This window comes from Pituophis catenifer, unplaced genomic scaffold, assembly GCF_029215685.1.
Source record: "Pituophis catenifer annectens isolate HBS135680 unplaced genomic scaffold, rPitCat1.0.hap2 SCAF_10, whole genome shotgun sequence".
Classification (NCBI taxonomy): domain Eukaryota; kingdom Metazoa; phylum Chordata; class Lepidosauria; order Squamata; family Colubridae; genus Pituophis; species Pituophis catenifer.
Window position 1 is genome coordinate 15334440 of NW_027256890.1, and position 21626 is coordinate 15356065.

At 44.7% G+C, this 21626-nt stretch overlaps 1 protein-coding gene across 2 annotated transcripts in view; it reads right to left on the bottom strand.

Moving 5' to 3' along the window:
- Window positions 1–962: 962 nt before the first annotated feature.
- CLIP1 (CAP-Gly domain containing linker protein 1) overlaps window positions 963–21626 on the bottom strand; it is a 56307-nt gene continuing 35643 nt past the window's right edge. The window contains exons 19-28 of one of the 2 annotated variants that reach the window (XM_070951230.1): window positions 17886–20171; window positions 16432–16569; window positions 15464–15570; window positions 13012–13126; window positions 11636–11688; window positions 5654–5771; window positions 4897–5038; window positions 3645–3694; window positions 2312–2436; window positions 963–1516 (exon numbers count right to left, since the gene is read on the bottom strand). In XM_070951230.1, the coding sequence (XP_070807331.1) occupies window positions 1294–1516; window positions 2312–2436; window positions 3645–3694; window positions 4897–5038; window positions 5654–5771; window positions 11636–11688; window positions 13012–13126; window positions 15464–15570; window positions 16432–16569; window positions 17886–20171 (3357 nt within the window). In that variant the 3' untranslated portion in view covers window positions 963–1293. The remainder of the gene's footprint in view (window positions 1517–2311; window positions 2437–3644; window positions 3695–4896; window positions 5039–5653; window positions 5772–11635; window positions 11689–13011; window positions 13127–15463; window positions 15571–16431; window positions 16570–17885; window positions 20172–21626) is intronic. The other variant, XM_070951231.1, reaches the window with a different exon arrangement.

The window sequence follows — 21626 nt, forward strand, 5'->3', positions numbered from 1 at the left end:
GTTCTTGTAAGGTTATCAGCTTCTTAGAAACTTCACCTTATTTCAACATTGAGTTTTCTATTTTACATTCATCAGGAACAAAATTCCAACCCAGGGGAAAATAAATAAATTACATCTTAAATTGGTTTTAAGAAACGGTCTTGATTTCAGGACGGACTTTTGATAAAAAAAAAAATCTGTTACAGGATACAAACTGTAGCCGGAAGATTTTTTTTTTTTTGTCCTTTTTTTGGTACATGCAAACTTGCCCCCTTATCCCCATCCCAAACCCACCCCCGTCAGAAAAAAAAAAAATCTCCCAAGTTTTTTGAGGCGGTTTAAAGCCATTGAATCAAGTTACGGTACACAAAAGCCCTCTTTTTCAGAAGAACAGAAACACTAAAGACAATCAAGATTGCTTTCCAAAATATAAATCTTTGTTTTTCTTAAATATATTTATATATGTACTTATGTACAACTCTACAGAAGCTGAAAAAACAGGAGGAGATTTCCCAAACGCAGAACTGGAGAGGTTTCGTTAGGGGGGAAAAAAAATATTTCCCCACAGTGGCTGACCTGCTTTGTGGTATTTTTTTTGCCTCGACAAAAATCTCACACCGTTAAAAGAAATCTCGCGGACAAGGAAGGCACTACTTCTAGGTCTTGCACCAGTAGCACACGCACACGCGTGTCGGTTGATCGAGAGATCACAAAGCCGAGGCAAAACAAAAACAAAAACAAACAACGTTGGAAAAATAAAAAAAATAAGAGCTCGCCTCTTCAACCCATTCCAGTGTCAGAACGTTACAAACGTTAAATAAATCCGTACAACCGCAGCTTGGAGGAGCGTAGTAGTGCAAATAGGAAAATTAACAGCATAATTTCAAAGAGCTTTAAGTGAGCTAAAAGTGAGCTATTGGGTTTGACACCCCACCTCCTCTCATTTCCTCCCCCACCTCCCTCCCTCCCTCCCACCCCCCAAACTAAGCCACGCGACCGGAGGGAAGTTTCTGGATGCAAAACCCAGGAAATGAAATTTCTAAATGAAAATTGGCAGCCCCTGTTAAATTATTTATTTTAATTTCATCGTAAGAAGGGCAGAATAAACTATCTTGCTTGTGGCAGACCAGATCCACAGCGTCCTTTTTTTAAAAAAAATCTGGGTGGTGGGTGCTGCAAGGAATTCTGGGAGGAAAGAGTGCCGGTCCCCACTCTCTTCCCTCCTTCTGGCCCCACCCTTGGAGATTGGTGGTGGAGGACGAGGTCCAACTAGCGCCCGAAACAACGTTCCATTTTCTCCGCTCCTGTCCTGTGTCAGAAGGTCTCGTCGTCGTTGCAGTTGGCGGTCCAATGGCCAAACATCTCACAAATGGTGCAGTACGGACGTTCCTCCTTCCGACTGCCGTGGTACGTGGAGTGGGGAGGTTCCTCAGGCGCCTGGGCTTGCGTAGGACAATCTTCGGTGTCGTGGAGGTCGAAACAATCGCAAATGTCGCAGAAGAGGCGAGGTTTCCTCTTGACTTGGTTGTCTTCCTCGCTGTTGAGACAGAAACAGTTTAGGAAAGCTGACAAAGTTGGGATTTTGGTTTTTCAATTCTCCACGCTAATGTTCCTCAACCATGGCCGTTTAAAGAGGTCTGGATTTCAACTCCCAGAATTCCTCAGTGTTTGGCCTCTCTAGAGAGCAACTCTTTGGTTGCTGGAGCTCAGTGGGTTGGTTTATCCCAGGGGTCGGCAACCTTAAATACTCAAAGAGCCACAAAGGTCCTAACTGGAAGCCCCCGTTCAATTCTGGAGCCGACCGGAAGTCCAGTTTCCCCTCCATAGAGTCTCCTCCTAGGGCGGCATCTTTTTTCCTCTACCTGTCCTAACTGAAAGCCCTATCAATTGTGGAGCCGACCAGCAACAGGGAGCCACAGCAGAGGGATGAAAGAGCCACATGCGGCTCCAGAGCTGCAGGTTGCTGACCCCTGGTTTAGCCAATGCTTTAAGCCAATGTTTCTCAACCTTGGCCACTTTTAAGAGGTCTGGACTTCAACTCCCAGAATTCCTCAGTGTCTGGCCTCTCTAGAGAGCAGACTCTATGGTTGCTGGAGCTCAGTGGGTTGGTTTATCCAATGCTTTAAGCCAAAGCTTCTCAACCTTGGCCAATTTTTAAGAGATCTGGACTTCAACTCCCAACTCTGCTGGTTGAGGAATTCTGGGAGTTGGTCCAGACCTCTTAAAGTGGCCACGGTTGAGGAACACTGCTCTATGTCATCCAGCTGCGTCTACCCATAAGCCACTCCAAGTAAAACAGCCACCCAAATCCCCAATTTTTCCGACCACCAACCTGTCATAGTTAATAACTTCTTCCTCGTCTCCGTTGAGAGCCGCCTCGGACATCTTGTTCAGTTTCGATTTCAGTTCGGCGTTTTTATCTTGAAGATCCACAATGACCGAATTTAGGAAGTCAATCTGAAGGGTTGAGGGGGAAAAAAAGAATGAGAAGTGAATCTCACCATACGAGGCAAATTGGATCTACCAAACATCTAGACAGTAGTCTCTTCTAAGCAGGAGATATCAATCTTCACCAACAACATGGCTCTAACCTCTGTGTATCTGCTCTCAATTCATCTCCGCTTGAAACTAAACCTCCTTAAGGCATTGGAGGTAGTCCTCAATTTACGGCCGCTTAACAACTGTTGGAAGTTACGGCTGACCTCAGTGGTGAAATCTGAACCGGTTTGCTGGCCGTGCATGCACAATTCGCACCAAAAGGAGGCTTGGGAAGGTAAGTAGAACAGCGAATAGGTAGTAAAATATTCTTTAAAAAAGTAAAAAAAAGTTCCGACGATCACAGCTGTGCTGCGCCATCGTCTGAGCCTTTTTTTATTTTTATTTTTTTTACTTGTAAAAGCATTTTTTCTACATTGTAAAAGAAATGCTTTTAAAAGCCTCTGATGATCAGGCAACTCAGCTAGGATCGTCAGAGGCTTTTAAAATCATTTTTTCTACAAATGCTTTTAGAAAAAATGCTTTTAGAAAGCTCTGACGATCCCAGCTGAGCCATACGATCATCAGAGACTCTTTTTTTTTTTACTTTTAAAAGCATTTTTTCAGCCGAAGAGGTTGTAGAGAAAATGCTTTTAAAAGTAAAAAAAAACAGCCTCTGCTGATCGCACAGCTCAGCTGGGCATGGCGGGGTGGGGTGGGGGGTTGCAGGGATCTTTGCTACTGGTTCTCCGAACCACCCGCCGCCATCACTACCAGATTGGGTGATCCGGTCTAAACCGGGAGCATTTCACCCCTGGTTCCCTCTCTTGGAGGCTGAGGGGAGGAGAAGAGCAGCAGCTCCCTTGCAGAAGGACCCCAAGGTTATTATCACCGAGAAAACTTACTTAAAAAAAGAAAAAAAAAGCAGAGAAAGCTGAAACAAACCATTTGCTGATGGCAGAAGATTATCCCCAGCCGCAGATCAAAGCAAGGAGCGAAAAGGGGGAGGGAAGAAAGAAGGAAGGAAGGAAGAGGGGGGAAAAAAACACAAAAGAAACCAAATATTAGTATGTTAAGAACATGATAAACTCAACCTCAAGCATTTGGGGAAGGGGGAATACAGTCTTTGTACAAGTTCTTTTTTTTTAAAAAAATGACGGAATGATACGTCCAAGAGGACTCAAGCATACCTGGCTCTCTTGGTCTTCTTCCTTTTGGAAGTCGCCACTAGATGAAATGTCTTAGACAAGATGGAAGATAAAAAAAAAAAAAAACCACGTTAGAAAGACATGAAATAAAGGACTCCCTGATTTTACATGACCTTCATCGGAGACAAGAGGGGATGCTGGACTCTTTGGGAGCATTCGGTTGACTTGGCCTCAGGAGGCCACATCTGGATGTACTTCTCCACGTTTGGATAAAATCAGATTGTTGGCAGCAAGGCAGGCGATTTCAACCTTGGTCAGCTAAAAGAGGTGTGGACTTCAACTCCCAGAGTTTCCCAGGGTCTGGCCCAGTGGTGGGTTTCAAATTTTTTTTTACTACCGGTTCTGTGGGTGTGGCTTGGTGGGCGTGGCAGGGGAAGGATACTGCAAAATCTCCAATCCCACCCCACTCCAGGGGAAGGATACTGCAAAATCCCCATTTCCTCCCGATCAGCTGAGTGTCAAGTTTCCGAAAGATGCCCTAATTAAATCATGAGCCATGATCCAAACTTCAAAGGAAATATAGCCATTTATTAGGAGCAACATTCCGGCAATACTCGGATGCAGTTAGGACTGGTCCCACGTAGATTTATGTTCACCTATGACCCTGTCTCTCCCCTCCTCTCTGGCCATGTCATAAATCACATTCTCCAATTAACCACTTTGGCTGGCTGTGAAACCTAACACCCTCCTTCTGATTGCAGTCAGAAAGAATGTATGGAATGCACTTCAGTTCTCCCTCCCTCCTGCTCATGGCAACTTGAAAGCTTTGCAAGTTGACATTGGGACTCGGGAGGCAGAGAATAGATTGGGGGGGGGGGGCAGTCAGAATTTTTACTACCACTTCTCCGAACTATTCAAAATTTCTGCTAACGGTTCTCCAGAACTGGTCAGAACCTGCTGAAACCTACCTCTGGTCTGGCCTCTCTAGAGAACAGACTCTATGGCTGTTGGAGCTCAGTGGGTTGGTTGAACCAAAGTCTTAAGCCAATGTTTCCCGACCTTCACCACCTTAAGAGGAGTGGACACAGAACCTTGAATTCTTGGAGTTGAAGTCCACCTCTTTTAAAACGGCCAAAGTGGAGCAACAGTGATCGGTTGCACTTTCCCCAAATGTCACCTTATTTGAATTCTGGGATTGGAAGCACACACCTGGAGATGTTGGCTCTCTCCACCTGGGAAAATCCCCATTAAACTGGGTAAGGCCAGGTCACCTACATTCCAGAGCTGGCTTTACCTGAAGAGCTTTTTTGGCTTTCTTTGAGCTTCTGCTCCAGATTCTTTACTTTGATCTCAAGTTTAACCTTGTCGGATTCCAGGGACTGAACGACCGAGTGCAAATTCCTCGCCGTGGCGTTCTCTCCACGGAGCACCGAGACCTGCAAAAGTCCAAAAAGAAAAGGGGGACACGACGTGAACTTAATAATGTCACGGAAGGAAAGAAATAAAGGGCATGCAGATAGTCCTTGACTTACAAACAACCACAATTGAGCCCAAAATTTCTATTGCTAAGTGAACCCTAAGGAAGGGGGAAGGGTGGGGGGAAGAAAGGAAGGAGGGAGGGAGGAAGGGAGGGAGGGAAGGAGAAAGGAAGGAAGGAGGGAGTAAGGAAGGGAGGAGGGAGGAAGGAAGGGGGAGAAAAGGGAGGGAGAGAGGGAGGAAGGAGGGAGAAGGAAGGGAGGGAGAGAGGAAGGAGGGAGGGAAGGGAAGGGAAGGAAGGAAGGAGGGAGGGAGGAAGGAGAGAGGAAGAAAGGGGGAGAAAAGGGAGGAAGAGAGGGAGAAAGGAGGGAGGAAGGAAGGAAGGAGGGAGGGAGGGAGGGAGGGAGGAGGGAGAGGAAGGAAGGAAGGAGGGAGAAAGGAAGAAAGGAGGTGGGAAGGAAGGAAGGAAAGAAAGAAGGAAGGAAAAAGGGAGGGAGGGAGGGAGGAAGTGTCATGTTTTGTGGGCCACCCAGATATGAAGGGATGCTACAGTTCACACACTTCCACGTTTATACCTCATTTCTGAGTTTTTCCAACTCTTCGTCTCTCTCTGTAATCAAGGCACTAGTAACACTGATGGATTTCTGCAATGAAGCTCTCTCTTCATCATTCTCTTTTATTAACTTGGCTTCTCTAAAAGAGAGGGTCGAACAATATTTAGAGGAGTCGTTGCATTAAACTTGTTTAAAAATCACGTCCCCAAAAAAAAAAAAAAAAAAAAAAAAAAAAGGATGATCAGCAACTAAAATTTCTGGAATTTTAATCGTCCTTTCCTTTAACGGAGGGAAGGTTTTACAGCTGGCGTTAATGATGGGGGAACTTTAAGAACAGGGAAACAAAGTGAAAAGGTTTTACCTAGGGAGATTCATGCCAGAATCTGCATATCACCGTATCCATTTCAGGGATGTTTTGGGTTTTTTTTTTTACATTGTTTTTTTTAAAAAAAGAAAGATGTTAATAGGATTGGGAGATAAAGAATTGAAAAGGGAGGGAAAGAGGGTTGCAGATCGTGAGCCTCACATGGGTTATTTCTCGGAACGGTATTGAAGAGACCACAGAAAGGCATGCAAAGCTCAAACACACACACACAGACACACACACACAGACACAGAGTTGTCATGCAAAGCAGGGATTGTGCTGGAATTATCGGCTGGTTCTCCTTAAATCTGTTAATTTAAAGCTTCCGTTTTGAGGGCCCTTCTGGAGCCTCGGCTGAAGTTTAAAATCCAATAGAAGAAAATGTGGTTCAGGATGGAACTGTGGAGTTCCTGGGGCTCCCTGAGTTTCGCTGTTTTCTTGCAAAACATCTCATGACCCGACTAGGTAATATCATCAGTGCTGTAAGGGAGAAGGGTTTGGAGGAAGGGGAAGGGGAAGAGGAGGAAGAAGAGGACGATGGGGTCCTTGGTGCTCTCTGAGCATGGTGGTTTCCTTGCAGACATTTCACAACCCGTCCAGGTAACATCATCAATGCTGATGTTGTTACCTCGATGTTCCTGATGATGTTATCTCATTGGGTCATGAAACGTCTGTAAAAAAAAAACCCCACCAAGCTTAAAGAGCACCAAGGACTCCACAAGAACTTGGTTACCTCAGAAGTCACCTCCTCTTGAAGAAATCTCATTCTTCTCAGCCAATAAACGCGGAAGACGTGAGGAGGAAAATGAAAACCAGAATCTCTTTGGGGGCATCACCATCTTCGTATTTTTCTACCTCTGGAGCCGGTGCTTTGATACAGCATTTAAGAGGCTCCTGTGGTCACTGTGGCCATTATTTATGTTATTATAATTTCAATACGGGGTTGAACGTCATTAGTGAGGAACTGACAGGCGAATTTATTTGAGAATTTTCACCAAACAACAATAGGAAAATATGGCGTTCATTCCCATTTCTCCACCCTCAACGTCTTGGAAGTTGGGAAGACTTCAAGTCCCAGAATTCCCCAGCCAGCGTTGGGGATCCTGGGAGTTGAAGTCCACCCACTTTCAAGTGGTTTTGAGGTTCAGAAAAACACCGTCCGATCCGTTTCCACCAAACCTTCTCAGAAGGCATCACTGGAATGGCTTTACGATCCCCAAGAGAGGGATCACTCCTGAGCAGAAAGGAACAGCTGTTCGTTTTGCAAACCAAAATCTAATAAAGGGTAAAAATGGAGGAGAGAGAGAGAGAGAGAGAGAGAGAGAGAGAGAGAGAGAGAGAGAGAGAGAGAGAGAGAGAGAGAGAGGGAGAGAGAGATCATGCACACCCCAATAAAACAAAATGCAGATTTAAGGATTAAAGGCAGAATTCAACAGGCCCCTTACAGAAGACTGTTAGAGGTGGTCCAGCTAGAAAGAACCCCAATAACCAGCAAGGGAGAAGGGAAGGATGGCTGCTGTCCCCCCCATTCCCCCCCCAAGAAAACTAGCAAATAAGCAATGATGGTAGGCACATCACAGAAGGCCTTTCAGAAGCAATGCAGATGTTCGTTCTGGGTCACAGAAGCAGCAAGGGAAAATCTGGAGGGGGATGACACCGAGGCACACCGCGTCACAGATGGCTGAGATGCCGCTTGCAACGCCGAGATAGAAGGCCACTGTTTCCAACAAAGCGGGGTCTCCTACATATCAGAAACCCTGTGGTTTTCTCCCCAGGGACAAATAAGCGGTGAAGGAGTCAGCCTGGTTGCAAAGCAGAAAAAGGGGACTTTTGGGGGTTCAAGGGTGGATCAACTGGGCTGCTCAAGGAAGCTCGGCCACCTGGCTGGGTCTACTTGTGCGAGGAGTTCAATGTGAAGGTGGCCCTCATCGTCCGAAGCCCAAGAGGCCTGCTAGAATTGAACCCGGTGGGCATTCAGGAGCTGGGTGAGTTGGTTTGTTTGCATGCAGGTCAACTCATTGATGAAGAGATGAGAAGGTTCTTACAAGGAGGACATCTTGGGGTTACTCTGGCCTCCGTTGGGTGTCAGCTGGTTGGGGAAGGACAAAAGACACCGTAAGTGTCCTTCCAATCTTCAGGGCTAGGAATCTGATTGAGAACGATAAGGAAGGAACTAATGATAGGACAATTTTCGCATCCGGTGGAAAACATTTGTACTTCTGTTCATTCTTAAGCATGGGGAAGCTGTGGCTGGAGAGGGCTTGTGATAAAACACACAGGAACTGCAGGGGCATCCTCTCTTCAAAAGAGGCTTGGATGGGAAGCGAAATGTTTTCAAGGGGGAAACCCAAGAAAGTCCATTTGTTGCCTTTTGGAAAAAGGTACCTTGGGGAGAACCACGACCTGGATGATAAAGACTCTCCAGAGACCTTTTCCAAAATGATGGAAAATCAAAGTCGAAAGGCAAAGCAAAGAGGCCAACGGTTGCCTTATCCAGACAATAAATCTGATGACCTACAATCTAAAGAAGCACCAACATCAAGCCCAACGGATCGCTCCTATTTTCCTCCCCTCAATTTACTCTTAACAAGGAAGCCCTCCACCACATCTCAAATCAAACGGGCAACCCCAAACCCCGACTTGATACCTGGCGGAGGTGATCCCAACCGGCTCTCAAATTCAGCAAATGAACCCAACCAGGAGAATTTTTGGTTGACAAGTCAGACCATCAAACGGCTTCAGACAAAATTCCATCAGCATTTATCCCAGGTTCAGAGAAATGTGGCCACTAGAGTCTTGTCTTTTCTTTCTTTCTTTCTTTCTTTCTTTCTTTCTTTCTTTCTTTCTTTCTTTCTTTCTTTCTTTCTCTCTCTCTCTCTCTCTCTCTCTCTCTCTCTCTCTCTCCTTCCTTCCTTCCTTCCTTCCTTTCTTCCTTCCTTCCTTCCTTCCCTCCCTCCCTTCTCTCTCTCTCTCTCTCTCACTTGGCTTTTTGTAAAATTGGAAGGCATTTCCTGATTTACGTCTATCTGCTCTCTTTACACTCCTACACAAATGCAGATCCCAGCTGTTTGCAAACTCATTCATGCAACGAAGCCGCAACAGTTTTCTCATTAAAAAGAAAGAGCAGTTACAGCTAGTCCTCAACTTACAACCGCTGTTGGGAACTGGAGGCTCCGCCGCTAAGCGATGCGGTTATTAAGTGAGTCCCGCCCTATTTTACAACCGTTTTTGTTGCACTGATGATGTTACCTAGCTTGGGCCATGAAACTGCCCAGCTCAAAAGCAACAAGGGCCTCCATGGTTGTATGTGCCGGTCACTAAAAGAACAGTCATTAAGTTGAGGACCACCGTGCTCTCAAACTCAAGAAGCGTAATTTCATGGATGAGAAGAGCCACTTAAAAATAGCTTTGGACCATTTCAGGAAAGAAGGACCATTTATTAATTTTAAGAGAGTCATGTCAAGATTTGTATTAACTATAAAGGCCACTCCTGGCTCAGCCCACCAGGAGCATCTCTTGAGTAGGTCTCTTACAAGGAGTAAATTTCACCTAACCAAAAGAGACTTGGTGTCTGTTTCATTTCTGAAGATTATTAGTTTGGTAACTAACTCTGGGCACGATCGTAAACAGTTAATTCCAAACATTTCCTGCTAGAAATTCCACCCAGATTTTTTTCCCTTGCCACAAAAAAGGAAATAAAAAGAAATTGCAATAACGGAGCAAGTACCTTAAAGTAATACTGGGCAAGCTTTAAAAATGCAAGATAACAAGAACCACATGTTAGAAACATGGCAGAGAAATGCAAGATACAGTAAAGGAAGAACTAAATTTGCACCCAAGTTGATTCTGCTTGTTGTTATTAAAATATAGAGATATAGATATATAAAGATTTAACACTGCCGAGTATTTTACAAAACCAAAACTCAAATAAATAAATATAAAAATTCAAAACCAGAAACAAACCAAAAAAAAAAAAAAAAAAAAAAAGCAAGACACGGATGTAACAAAAGGCAGCCAAAAAAATATGTACAACGATTTCATTGGAGGAAAAAAAATAAAACAAAAGTTATTTATTGTAACGTGGATAGACTTTCTTTAGTCTTACCATTAAAGACACACAGATATAGCAAGGAAGCAGAAAGGTAGGAAGGGAAGAAGAGATTCAGAAAACAGCGCAGAGCCAAGTCAGACAGTCAGCAAATCCACAACGAGTCTTAAGGGGACGAAATAACATCGAATTCCCCGTCAGCTTCTTACCTCCACCTTCCAAAGGATCAACCCAGGGTCTGAGAGAAAGGGGGGGGGGAGGAAGAGTCCTTATGGAAGGGAGGGGGAGGGGGAAGATGGGGGGGGCAGCGTGACACCCCTCTCTCTACTTGCAAAGGTTGCCTGCCAAGGCCAGGCCAAGTGTTAGAATCATAGAATAACGAAGTTGGAAGGGACCTTCGAGGTCATCTAGTCCAACCCCCTGCACGAGCAGGAGACTCTACAGGAGAAGACCCCCGAGAAGAGGCAGACATTTGAGGGGCTGCAACAACTTCAATCAACAAGCTCAAAACTGTGTCCGAATAAAGAAGTTTTGAAGAATACAATACAGGCAGATCTCGACTTAACGACCAAAATGGAGCCCAACATTTCTGTTGGTGAGAGAAACAGTTGTTAAGCTTTGCCTCGTTTAATGACCTTCCTTGCCGGTTATGAAGGGAATCACTGCCGTTGTTAAGTTAACTACACGGTTGTTAAATGAATCCCGCTTCCCCATTGGCTTTGCTCGTCAGAAGGTCCCAAAAGGGGATGACGTGACCCCGGGACACTGCGTCCGTCATAAGTATGAGTCAGTTGCCAAATGTCTGGATTTTGAACACATGACCACGGGGATGCTGCAACGGTCATGAGTGCAAAACAACAGTCATTTTTTTTAAAAGAAAAAGTGACTCTTTCTTTGTAACTTCAAACGGTCACTAAACAAACTGTTGTAAGTCGAGAACTACCTGCATATGGTATCTCAAATATATGTTTCAATTGATTTTGAGTTGAGTTGAGCATTCCCTAAGTTGACCGAGAGGGAGGGAGAAGCCCAAGGCCACCATGTCTCAGAAAGAACTAGAACTCACAGTCTCCTGGTTTTAGCAGCCCATAAGGAACCCTCAATCATTGGGAATCTGGGTCTTTAATCTGAATTAAAAATGTCCTTAAGGGTAGGCCAAGGGAGCTTCCTTTTCAGGCTTCTAAGCGATGCTATTTTTTTGGCTTTGGGGATTGGAGACATCTCCGTGGAAATCCCTCCAGGGAAGCTAAAAATGGCTCTGAATTAAGTGGGGGTTGAAAGGCAGAGAACTCAAAGAGATCAACCAAGTTCAGAGGATGAGCTAAATTGTAGAAAAGTTTCCATAAATCAATGCTTTTCCACCCACATTTTAGGGATGGGAAGGAGACAATCATGCTTTGATGTATTTTTTTTTAACGTAATGTTCCACCTGCTGGAGACGTTTTGAACAGCCCAGGTGCAATGCTAAGATTAATTTTAAGCGCAGAAGAGTAGCGGGGATCAAAGAATTCTATTTGAGATTGTTTTCTTTCTTTCTTTTTTTTCTTCCTAAGTGCCTACAACGCCGGAGAGCTTGTGCAAATCAACTCACCTCTTTTTCATCTCCAAAAGCTGATTATTGAGGACTGATCTTTCTTCTTCCAGCTGGAAAAACCAGACGAGAAAGGAAGAAAAAAAAAGAGGATTTTTACTCTGTCCATTAAGGCCTCCCTTTCAACATCATGTACCTTTTTTTAAAAAAAAAAAATTCTTGGGAATCTTGAATCTATTCCACATCTTTGGGAGGGTGGGGGGGAAAAGGATTTTATTTAGCCACTTCTAAGCCTTTTTGCAACCTAGTTATGCAACCGGCTCTCTCCCTTCTTATAATTTCATTCATTATTAATTTCATATTTACAATGCCACCCACTTCAGAAGATTCCAGCAGGTTAACATATCCAAAAATAGAGTTAAAAGCATGACACAAAACATGGCAGCCCTGATGAATAAACTCAACCACAGCAATAACAACACAATACAGAAACATACACAAAAAGGAACTGCCTTCATCCCCGTATAGCTTTTTATTATTAAAAACTAGCTTTTAGAAGACCCTTTTAAAATCTTATTTCTCCCACCCTTTTCTTGCAGGGCGCATCTTCCAACCTTAAGCCCCATAAGACATCTACTGCTCATGTAAAAAGACCGAAATAAAAGATAATGAGTAATTTAAAGATCTGAAACCTCTTATCATATTAGACTAAGAATATGCCAGAATCTAAAATAACCCTCTTGTCAAGCACAAAGAATCAGGACCACACGTTAAGTTCCAGTTAAACTGCTGGCTGGGGAATCCTGGGAGTTGAAGTCCACACATCTTCAAGGGGCCGAGAGTTAATAAACACTCATTAATTTCCCCTAAAGCGAGACTCACAGCACAGCTGTAGGGATTTTCCACTCCCACTTCTTCAACATAATCTTCTCCTAAAAAGCCATTTCCTTCGCGTGCAAATTTAGAGTGACTCTGGGTGTTCCCTTGAAAATGCATCTGGTTTGCAAAGCTGCTCCAGAAAAATAATGCCACTCAAAACCTGGGAATTCTGGATGCCAACGTCCTAAGGTATTTAAGCAGTGAAGCCAGGGGGTCCTGCAACTCCCCCCACCCACCCCAGTTTTGGGTCAAGGTGGTATCTGAGTCTCTTAAGACAAAGGGCTTGCTTTGCACAGCCAAAATGAATTTCCCCTCGCTGGTGAAAGCAGTTGCCTGCCAAAAAATTTCACACCTTCCTAAGATGAATGTGAGATTCCTCTTAACCCCAAACAACGTGGCTTCTCCCCTGAAATTGGCACCACAGAAGGTACTTTCTCCAAAGCCCCTTTTTGGCAGCCCTGCCCTCCTCCTCTCTCCCACATCCACGTGTCCAGCATCTCAGGGACCCTTCTAAACCCTCTCCCCCCCCCCCCCCCAAATCTGAAACATCTACCTACCTTCTGGTGACTGGCGAGATCTCCTTTCCCCAACTCTTTCGCAAGTTTGAGGTTCTCTTCTTGGAAGACGGCGAGCTGTTGGGATTTCTCCTCCTCTGCCAGTTTGAGCACTTCTCTGGAAGAGATGGAGAAGGCAGCAGGGTTACCATAGGAACAAGGAGGATGGAAGGGAAGGGGGCGAGACGGAGGGGGGGGGGAGGAGAGAAGACAGACCGGCTTGCAAACCGCGTCATGGTTTGTCACGGATTGACGAGACCGTCGATTAAAAAAACAGCCCCACCCGCCCAGCCTCCGTCTCCTGGGGTCTGGTATCATTCACCAAAGGATGGGCACGTTCATTTTGGTCTTTGCCCCATTCACCCCTTTGGAAACAGAGCATCCGAGTAAATCCTAAATGCTCTTGCCAAGTCTCCGTTATCGGATGGTTAGGAAGCTCCCTGCGATGCTGGATTCGAAGACAATCTGGCGGTGCCCGGTCTCTTGGCTGGCAGCCATCAATCCTGCCATAAAAGCTCTGGTTCATAAAAGCTCCATTCACTAACATCCCAGTCACACAGGCTCACGGCTGAGACCGGCAGCCTTCTTGTGGGTGACAAACTCATGCCTGACTTGTACAAAAAATTGTGTGAATAGGACCTGGGTCCCTAAGCATCTCCAGCCTAGAAACGCCTGGATATTTTTAGAGCCCAATGTCTCCCCGGGTCCTGCCGGGTGCATCTCGGCGTCCTACATTCCTTGCAAGAGAATTAATCTGCTGCAAAATTAGATTCCTTGCTATCCAGATTGGCTGGAGCGAGCGTGCGGGAACAGTTTGATGTGAAAAGTCTGAGCTAAAACCTAATAAAAGGAGGCAACGGAGATTATCCATCTGCTTCCCGGGCTGCTGTGCGCGAGCTGCCTGCACGCATCTTCAAGGCTATCTATTTTTAGAAGAGATTTAAGGAGGATTTTCAAGCAGCAGGGCCTTATGTTTGTAGGGAAAAAAAATAATGTTTTTTTTTTTTTTTGCACAGGCTGCCCACACAAACACACCCGAGACACTAAAACCGTATTTTCTATAGTGTAAAACATAAAGGGAGCCTCGGAGTCACCGTTCATTAAGAAAAAGGCTGCAGTTCTAGTCCTTGATTTACATCCATTCATTTAGTGACCGTTCAAAGTTAAAACAGCACTGAAAAAAGTTACTTCTCACCAATTCTCACAATTAGGACCATCGCAGTGGTCCATGGCCATGCAATCAAAATTCAGGTGCTTGGCAACTGGTGTGCACAGTAGTGGCCAAAATTGTGGAAAAATTTGGGAAAAGTGTATTTTTGAGGTTTGATGGTTAATAACACCACTTTTTTGGGGAGTTTCAAGATAATCCTATTCCACCTGCTGGAATGGCTTGGGAATAGCCCAGAATTGGAATTTCAACCCAATTGAAAATCGATGGAGCTGATTAAAGAAACTTGTTAGTCAGAAGCGACCCAGCAATAAAACCCAGTTAATAGAAGCCACCATTCAATCTTGGTTTCACATTATAACAGCTGCAGAACTCAAAGACTTGGTTCCCTCCATGGGAAGACGTTGTAAGGCCGTCATTCATGCTAAAGGTGACCCCTAACTAAGGATTAACTGACATGGGGATCATTTTTGTATATCTCGAACTACTCAAAATTTCCGCTACTGGTTTTCCAGAACCTGCCAGAACCTGCTGCATTTCAACCCTGGGCTGGAGAGATTCATTCCATCCCCGTGGCAAAAAAGTTGTCAAATTGGGTGTGATTCTTGTAACTGTCTCAGTTATCAACAGAAGTTTTAGTTTCAATTGTGACCGTAAATCAAGAATTACTTGCATTGCGCTGTACAAGATTTCAGTTTCATGTACAATCTCAAAAGCATTGGTTTTCCAGTTCCACGAATCAAGAGATAAAACACCCATAATAATCACCTCAGAATAAGCATCAGACACCCCATTTCTCCTATGACTGCAAGGAGCGTTTTTGATTTGTCCCGTAAAATAAGAAAAACGCACGATGAAGATGGTTTATTATACTGTAATTTGGAAAGTCCTGTTCTGGTGCACTTCTTGCACAAAAACTGCCATTAATAATAATAATAAAAAGAATGTATGGCATTTCCTCGACATTTTGTTAATGCTGGAGGAAACACACAAGGGAAAACAAAGAAATACTGGGGGAAAAATGTGCCCTCTTTAGCCAACTGGGACCAAAATAGCAACCTCTGTGCAGCTTCGCCTATTTTAAAAATGCAACCCCGTTTTTGTCTCTGTTCTTACACCCAGAAGCAGCTGCAAATTCTGGCTATTTTTGTTCTACACACTGCTTTAGGCATGCTGGCTTTTTCTCTGCATTTCCTCTCCTTCCCATTCCACGAATAAACATTGCCCCCCCCCCAACCCCCCACCCACCCCGAATGAAAGTCTCCCACAAGTAGAACAAAGACTCACAATTCTTTTCGAAGTTCTTCCAGGCTTTGGCTCTCGTTGTTCAGACGTTCCTGAGATTTGGTGAGCTCCTCTCTGTTCTTCCGGTGGCTTTCTTTAAGAGCGTCCAGCTTGAGAGGGAGGGGGGGGGGAATTAAAATAAAAATTAACTCAAAAGGTCTCAGGAGTGAAGAATGGTGACCCAGTCTATTCGTGACCCCTTTTTTTTCTCCATTTCTGCTGAAGCCGCTGCGTCAGATGTGAGCTGTGGCACTGCGTGAGGATCTAGGACAGCTTATTTAACGGGGAAGGAGCTAATTCTGAAAATATTATCTCTTTGGGGGGGGGGGAGCCTGCTGGTTCTGCACAGTTGAAATCACCTGTGAGGTTTGGCCTTCCCATGTTTTCATTTTGTCCCCTTGAGGTCTTCTCGTCGGCCTCTGAATCTTCTCTGTCCATAAACAATTGGGTTGGGGTGGGGGGATATATTTTATTTCATAACAGATAATCTCTGGCTACTCTGGAAGAATTAGAACGGGTGGGTGGATTTAGCCATCTGTCTGGAAGCCACGGAGTGGATATCATCAATACACCAACTCTTCTTTCGCTTGGGACCCTCAATTTCTCAACGGAATATGGGGAGAAACAGGAGATCCCTTGATTAAAATCTCTGGGGATCCCCCCGTTAATGGTAGTCACTGATTGGACACTAGATCTCTGCCCATTGAACCTTGGCCTCAGTTGATTAAAGATAAGTCAGTTCATTTACTGACCGCTCAAAGTTACAATGGCACTGAAAAAAGTGACTTAGGATCGTTTTTCACACTTACGACCGTGGCAGCATTCCCCCATGGTTATGTGGCCAAAAGTGCTCCCCTTTTGCGTCCTTCTGACAAGCCAAGTCAAGGGGTGGGGGGGGGAGTGTTGTTCAATTTGGAATCACGACAACGACTCCTCCCTAGCAAAAGGAAGGAGGTTTAGCAGAGATTTACCTCTTTTTTCAGCTTTTGATTGAGCTGCTTGGAGTCTTCGAAGGAGGCCAAGATTTCCGTCTTCTCTTTCTGGAGGGTGTCTTTCTGTTTGGTCACTTCCTCCACTATCTGCAAAGCATCTTCTGCTGTTTTTGCCGTCTAAAAGATGTAAAACAAATCTTTTAAAATCTTTCTTTTTAAAAACAAAACAAAACAAAAATAACCCCAGGTCAAGTCCTGGGCAAAAGATGTTTAATGATGGTGGCAGGTTTACCATTGGAGGACACCCTGGTGACCTACGGAGCTCGCTCTTCCATATGATGAGCCACTGTGATGGTGGCTAAGGATTATGGGAGCTGTAATCCAAGCTCTCGGCAGGTGTCCAGGTTGCCCGCCTTTGATTGCCTACCTATAACAGCGGTTTTTTTTTCCAACTTTGGGAACTTTTAAGAAGTGTGGACTTCAACTCCCAGAATTCATAGCTGGCTGGAGAATTCTGGGAGTTAGAAGTCCACACTTCTTAAAGTCCCCAAGGTTGGGAAACGCTTCTCTAGTCAATAGTATTTCTCTTGAGTAAGCAGCAAATCGAGGCTAAAATCCAGCCTCTGCTCGAGGGTGAGACCAATCCTCCTTCTTCTGGCAATTTCGTGCCAGAAGCACAATTAAATCTACTGTTCCATGCAGACATTAAATGACAATCCCATGCTAGTATTACTCGTGGCTCCCAATTCAATTATGTTCGTGAATTATTATTATTTTTTAATTACTCTTAATCATTCAGGAGAGGAGCTTCACCACCAACAGATTTCTACTCTTTTTTAAAAAAAGAATATTGAAAATCAGAGGAGCGACAACCGCGTCTCTAAATTTGGGGGGGGGGGCAAGAAGAGATAATTGAAACGTTTCAATAAATATTTCTAAGCTTTAAGATCAGGCTAGTTAAAGACAGAACAGCGGCTGGAATAAACAGAACGATTCAGCCTTCTAATTTGTCCTCTGTTGGTGGTGAATAAAATTGTGATTGTGAATAAAAAGGTAACTAACTTTTCGTTTTGCAAAACTATTCTGCTTAGAATCGGATTGCTCGTCATTCGGATCCAGTTGGACATGGGCAAGAGAGGGAGGCGTAATCATCGGTTCCCGAGATACCAATTTAAAATAAGACCCCTTCCAATTCAGTTGGGACTTGCGTTCCATTCACCCCTACATGCCTTTTTATTCACAACTGTAGAGCTGATTGGAATATTCAGCCGTGGTGAAGCCCTAAAAACTCTCCCCCACTCCTTGGTCACATCATTCCAGCTGTTGAAGAGAGGTGTCCCTCGCCCCACAAATCAACTTAAATTTGCTATCTGTATGAGAATTAAGAAGGGTGTTTCAAGGGTGCGCGATCGTGCAAAGTTAAGTGCAGACACAGGAACCATTAGTGCTTGGTGTTAGTAACCGTAATTGGACTGATTTAGCGGTTTCGATACCTCAAATCTTTGCATTACCGCCTGAGCCTGCAGACCTTCAATGTCTTCCAGTTTGACGACGAGTTCATCTCTTTCCTTCTGAAGGGCCAGGGTTTTGTTCTGAGCCGTCAAAAGGTTGCCGGACATCTCACTGTTGGCCTGGGCAAGAAGGGTGATCTCGTCGTGCAGCTTGTAGTAGTCCTTGGAGAACGTCTCCTTCTCCTTCAAGATCTCTTCCTTGATGGTGATGAGATGTTTCTGCTCCAGAAGCAACATCTCGTTCTCTTGAAGCAGCTTAGCCCTTTCCAGTTCGCTGCTCTGGTGGCTGGAACGGAGGTCTTCCAGGATCTTGGAGACACTGCTGTGAAGTTCCTGCAGCTCTGCTTTCGATTTGGTCAGAGCCTCAAATTCCTTCTTCAGCTTCTCAATGTTGGAGGCCAGCTGGTCCGTCTCGGCACTAAGGACCTCTTTCTCCTTCATAATTGCTTCCAACCTGGACTCGCTCTTCAGCTTCTCCTGTTTCAGCTTCTCCTGCTCTACCAATAACTCCTTATTTTTCAGGGACAGCTGTTCCTTCTCTGCCTCTAAGCGACTCATGGCATTATGGAGTTGGGTGTTCTCGACCACAAAAGACTCCTTCTCCAACATACGGCCTTCCCGCTCTATCATAAGGTTATTGTAGATGGTTTTGAGCTCCTTGCTCAACTTCTGGCATTCTTCTTGCAGCTGGACCTTCTCTTTGTTCAGTACTTCCTTCTCCGACGAACTGCTTTTAAAGGAAGCTGCTAGGAGCTGCTTGGCGTGAAGCAAGGCCGAGTATTCATTCTCCAACACAGTTTTGGCACTTTGGGTCTCTTTTAAGATTTTGGAGAGCTCAACTTTGTATCGGACGAGATCCTGGTTTTCCTGTATCTTCTGGTCAAGCTCTCGTTTCAGGGTTTCAGCACTGCCCTGCAGTTTGGCCTTGTCTTGGACCAGCATCCTTTTGGCAGAAATGTCTAACTCGTGCTTCTTCTTCAATTCACACACGGCTTTGGTGGCAGACTGCTTCTCCGCCAGGAGCTCGGCGCATTTGGCTTCCAAGGAGGCCTTCTCCTTGACCAGGCTCTCGTTCTGCTTCTTGAACTTCAGAGACTTCTGAGAGGCCACCTCCTTCTCCGCGCTCAACTGGCTCAGCTTCTCATTCAAGGTTTTCTCAACGAGGGCGGCTTCTTCAGAGGTTTGGGCCAGCTTTTCTGAAAGGTTCTTGTTTTCGTTCCAAAGTTCCTCCCGCTCGGCTACAAGTCTTCTCTCGGAGCAAATCAAGGTTTCCTTCTCTTGCAGGAGCTGAATCAGCTCGGTGTCCGTCGACGCCCTGCTGGCCTTAATCTCTTCCAGAAGTTTTGAAAGACTAACGTGAGAGGCCTCCAGTTGGTTCTTGTCTTTGGTGACCCTTTTAAGCTCTTTATCGGATACTTCCCATCTGGACTGAAGGCCGTCGCTTTTCAACTGAAGCTCCTGTTTCTCCACCAGAGCCTGCTCGAAGCTCTTGCGTCTCTCCTCCTGAGTTTTCAAGAGGGTCTCCTTGTCAGACTGCAGATCCTGGCTGGTCTGCAGGAGAACATCCCGTTCCCTCTTCAAGGCGACGTGCTTGTTTTCCAGATCCAGATGTTTGCCCAAGAGCGAGTCCCTCTCAGCAGCCAAGGTGGTCACTTCCTGAAGGAGCTCTTTTTGGTCCCGGGCCATGTCTTCGTAAGAGCTCTTCAGCTTCTGGATGACGTCGTCCTTATCTTTGAGAAGAGCGGCGTTTTCCTCAGAGAGTTTCCTCTGACAATCCTCCAGTTCTTCTCGCTGGCTGACGTGTTTCCGACATTCCTGGGCCAAGGCCTCATTGCGGCCTTGGAGCTCTTCCACCTGACCGAGGAGAGACGCCTTCGATGTACGTAGAGCATCATTCTCTCTAGTGATTTTGAGAAGATCTTCTTGGGCGGTCTCGATCTCCAGGAGCAGCCTTCCCTTTTCAGAGATCAACTCATCGTTCTTCTCCTTTTCTTGCTGGGTTTTGTTCTCCGCATCTTGTTTCTCCTTGACCGTTCTTTTGTTCTCCAGATTAAGCTCCTCATTCACGGTCCACAGTTTCTCCTGATCTTGTTTTAACAGCCCAATCTTGGACTCCAAGTCTACCAGCTTGGATAATAAAGAACCTTTTTCTAACTTTAAAGCATTCCCTTCCTGCGCCAAGACTTCCTTCTCAGCTATCAAGGCCCTCATCTCGTCTGACATAAATTCAATCTCTTTTCTGGCTGTTGCTAACATAGAGGTTAAGGACTACATGAACAAAGGACAGGGAGAAAGGGAGACAAAACACAAGAAGAATGAAGTCAAGCAGACGAGTTTGGATTAATAAATAGCACGACTATTCCAAAATAAGACTAAGCGGGTTTATATATTGACACACAGAAAGCCCTGCTTAAAGACTACCCAAGTCACTGGACGTGTTGCAAGGAACACTTGCGTGTAATAGTAAGGCATTATATCAGGTGTCTATGGAGATTCTCAGTCATCCAGGTCAAGGTTGTCCCAAAGGTGCTTTTTCGAGAGGCAACTGGACTTTCTGGTTTTTCTTTGAAGACGTTTCGCTTCTCATCCAAGAAGCTGCTTCAACTGTTCTTCAGAGCTGAAGAAGCTTCTTGGATGAGAAGCGAAACCTCTTCAAAGAAAAACCAGAAAGTCCAGTTGCCTCTCGAAAAAGCACCTTTGGGACCATTATTTTATTTGATTGATTAATTGATTGAGTGATTAATTAGCCTTGGGGTCATATCAAAGTGCAGAGTTCCAGAAACAAATTATTACTAAAATTTGATAAAAGCAATTTAAAATGGAATTGGATAAAAATACAATTTAAAATGAAATTGGAATAAAATACAGTCTAAAATGAAACTGGAATAAAATGCCATAATTTAAGATATAGATAAAATATGATAAAATTATTATTTCGCCAACTCATAAACTTGCACCAAAGCAAGCTGTGAGATCTCGCCCAATGTAACGGTAGGCTCAGGTTTTCTCCCATACTTGAGAAGTTCAGAGCAAAAGTCTCCAGGGTCAAGCTTTCTCTTCGCCAGGGAAGACTAAAAGTTCATCCTATGGAATGTGAGGATTTCTAATTTTTTTTTAGCTTTGGCTTCCCTTTGCCAACGAATATAAACGATCAGAATCTAATCAACTAATCTGTGTGTCAATATATACACCTCATATTCAGGTACAGGAATTGCCAAACACAAAGCTTAAAGCACAGTGACGATAATAATGGGAGATGAATATGGCAGGAATCATTTTCAAGGAGAGGCAAAAATAAAAAACAATTAGAACCAAAACTGCTCCAAGCTGGTAAGGAACACGACCAATTGCTGTAGGAAGTTAAGCAGTGAGGAAGACCATTAAGCCAACCTCATTTCTGGCACAGGGTTGAGCAGGATAATGAGTGTTTTAAGCATCCCAAGAAAGCCTATAAAATGTTAGCAAATGGAGGAATAGCAAAATTGGAGGCCTAGAGCGGCCTAGACTTTAAGACCCGTAGACTTTAACTCCCAGAATTCCCCAGCCAGCGATGCTGGCTGGGGAATTCTGGGAGTTGAAGTCCACACATCTTAAAGTGGCCAAAGTTTGAAAACCTTGGGCTAGAAGAGAAGCAGAGGTTCTGAGGACCACGACACTGGGATTCACCACTCCATCGCTGGAGGCTTTTGAAAAGAGATCGGACAACCATTTGTCCGAATGTTA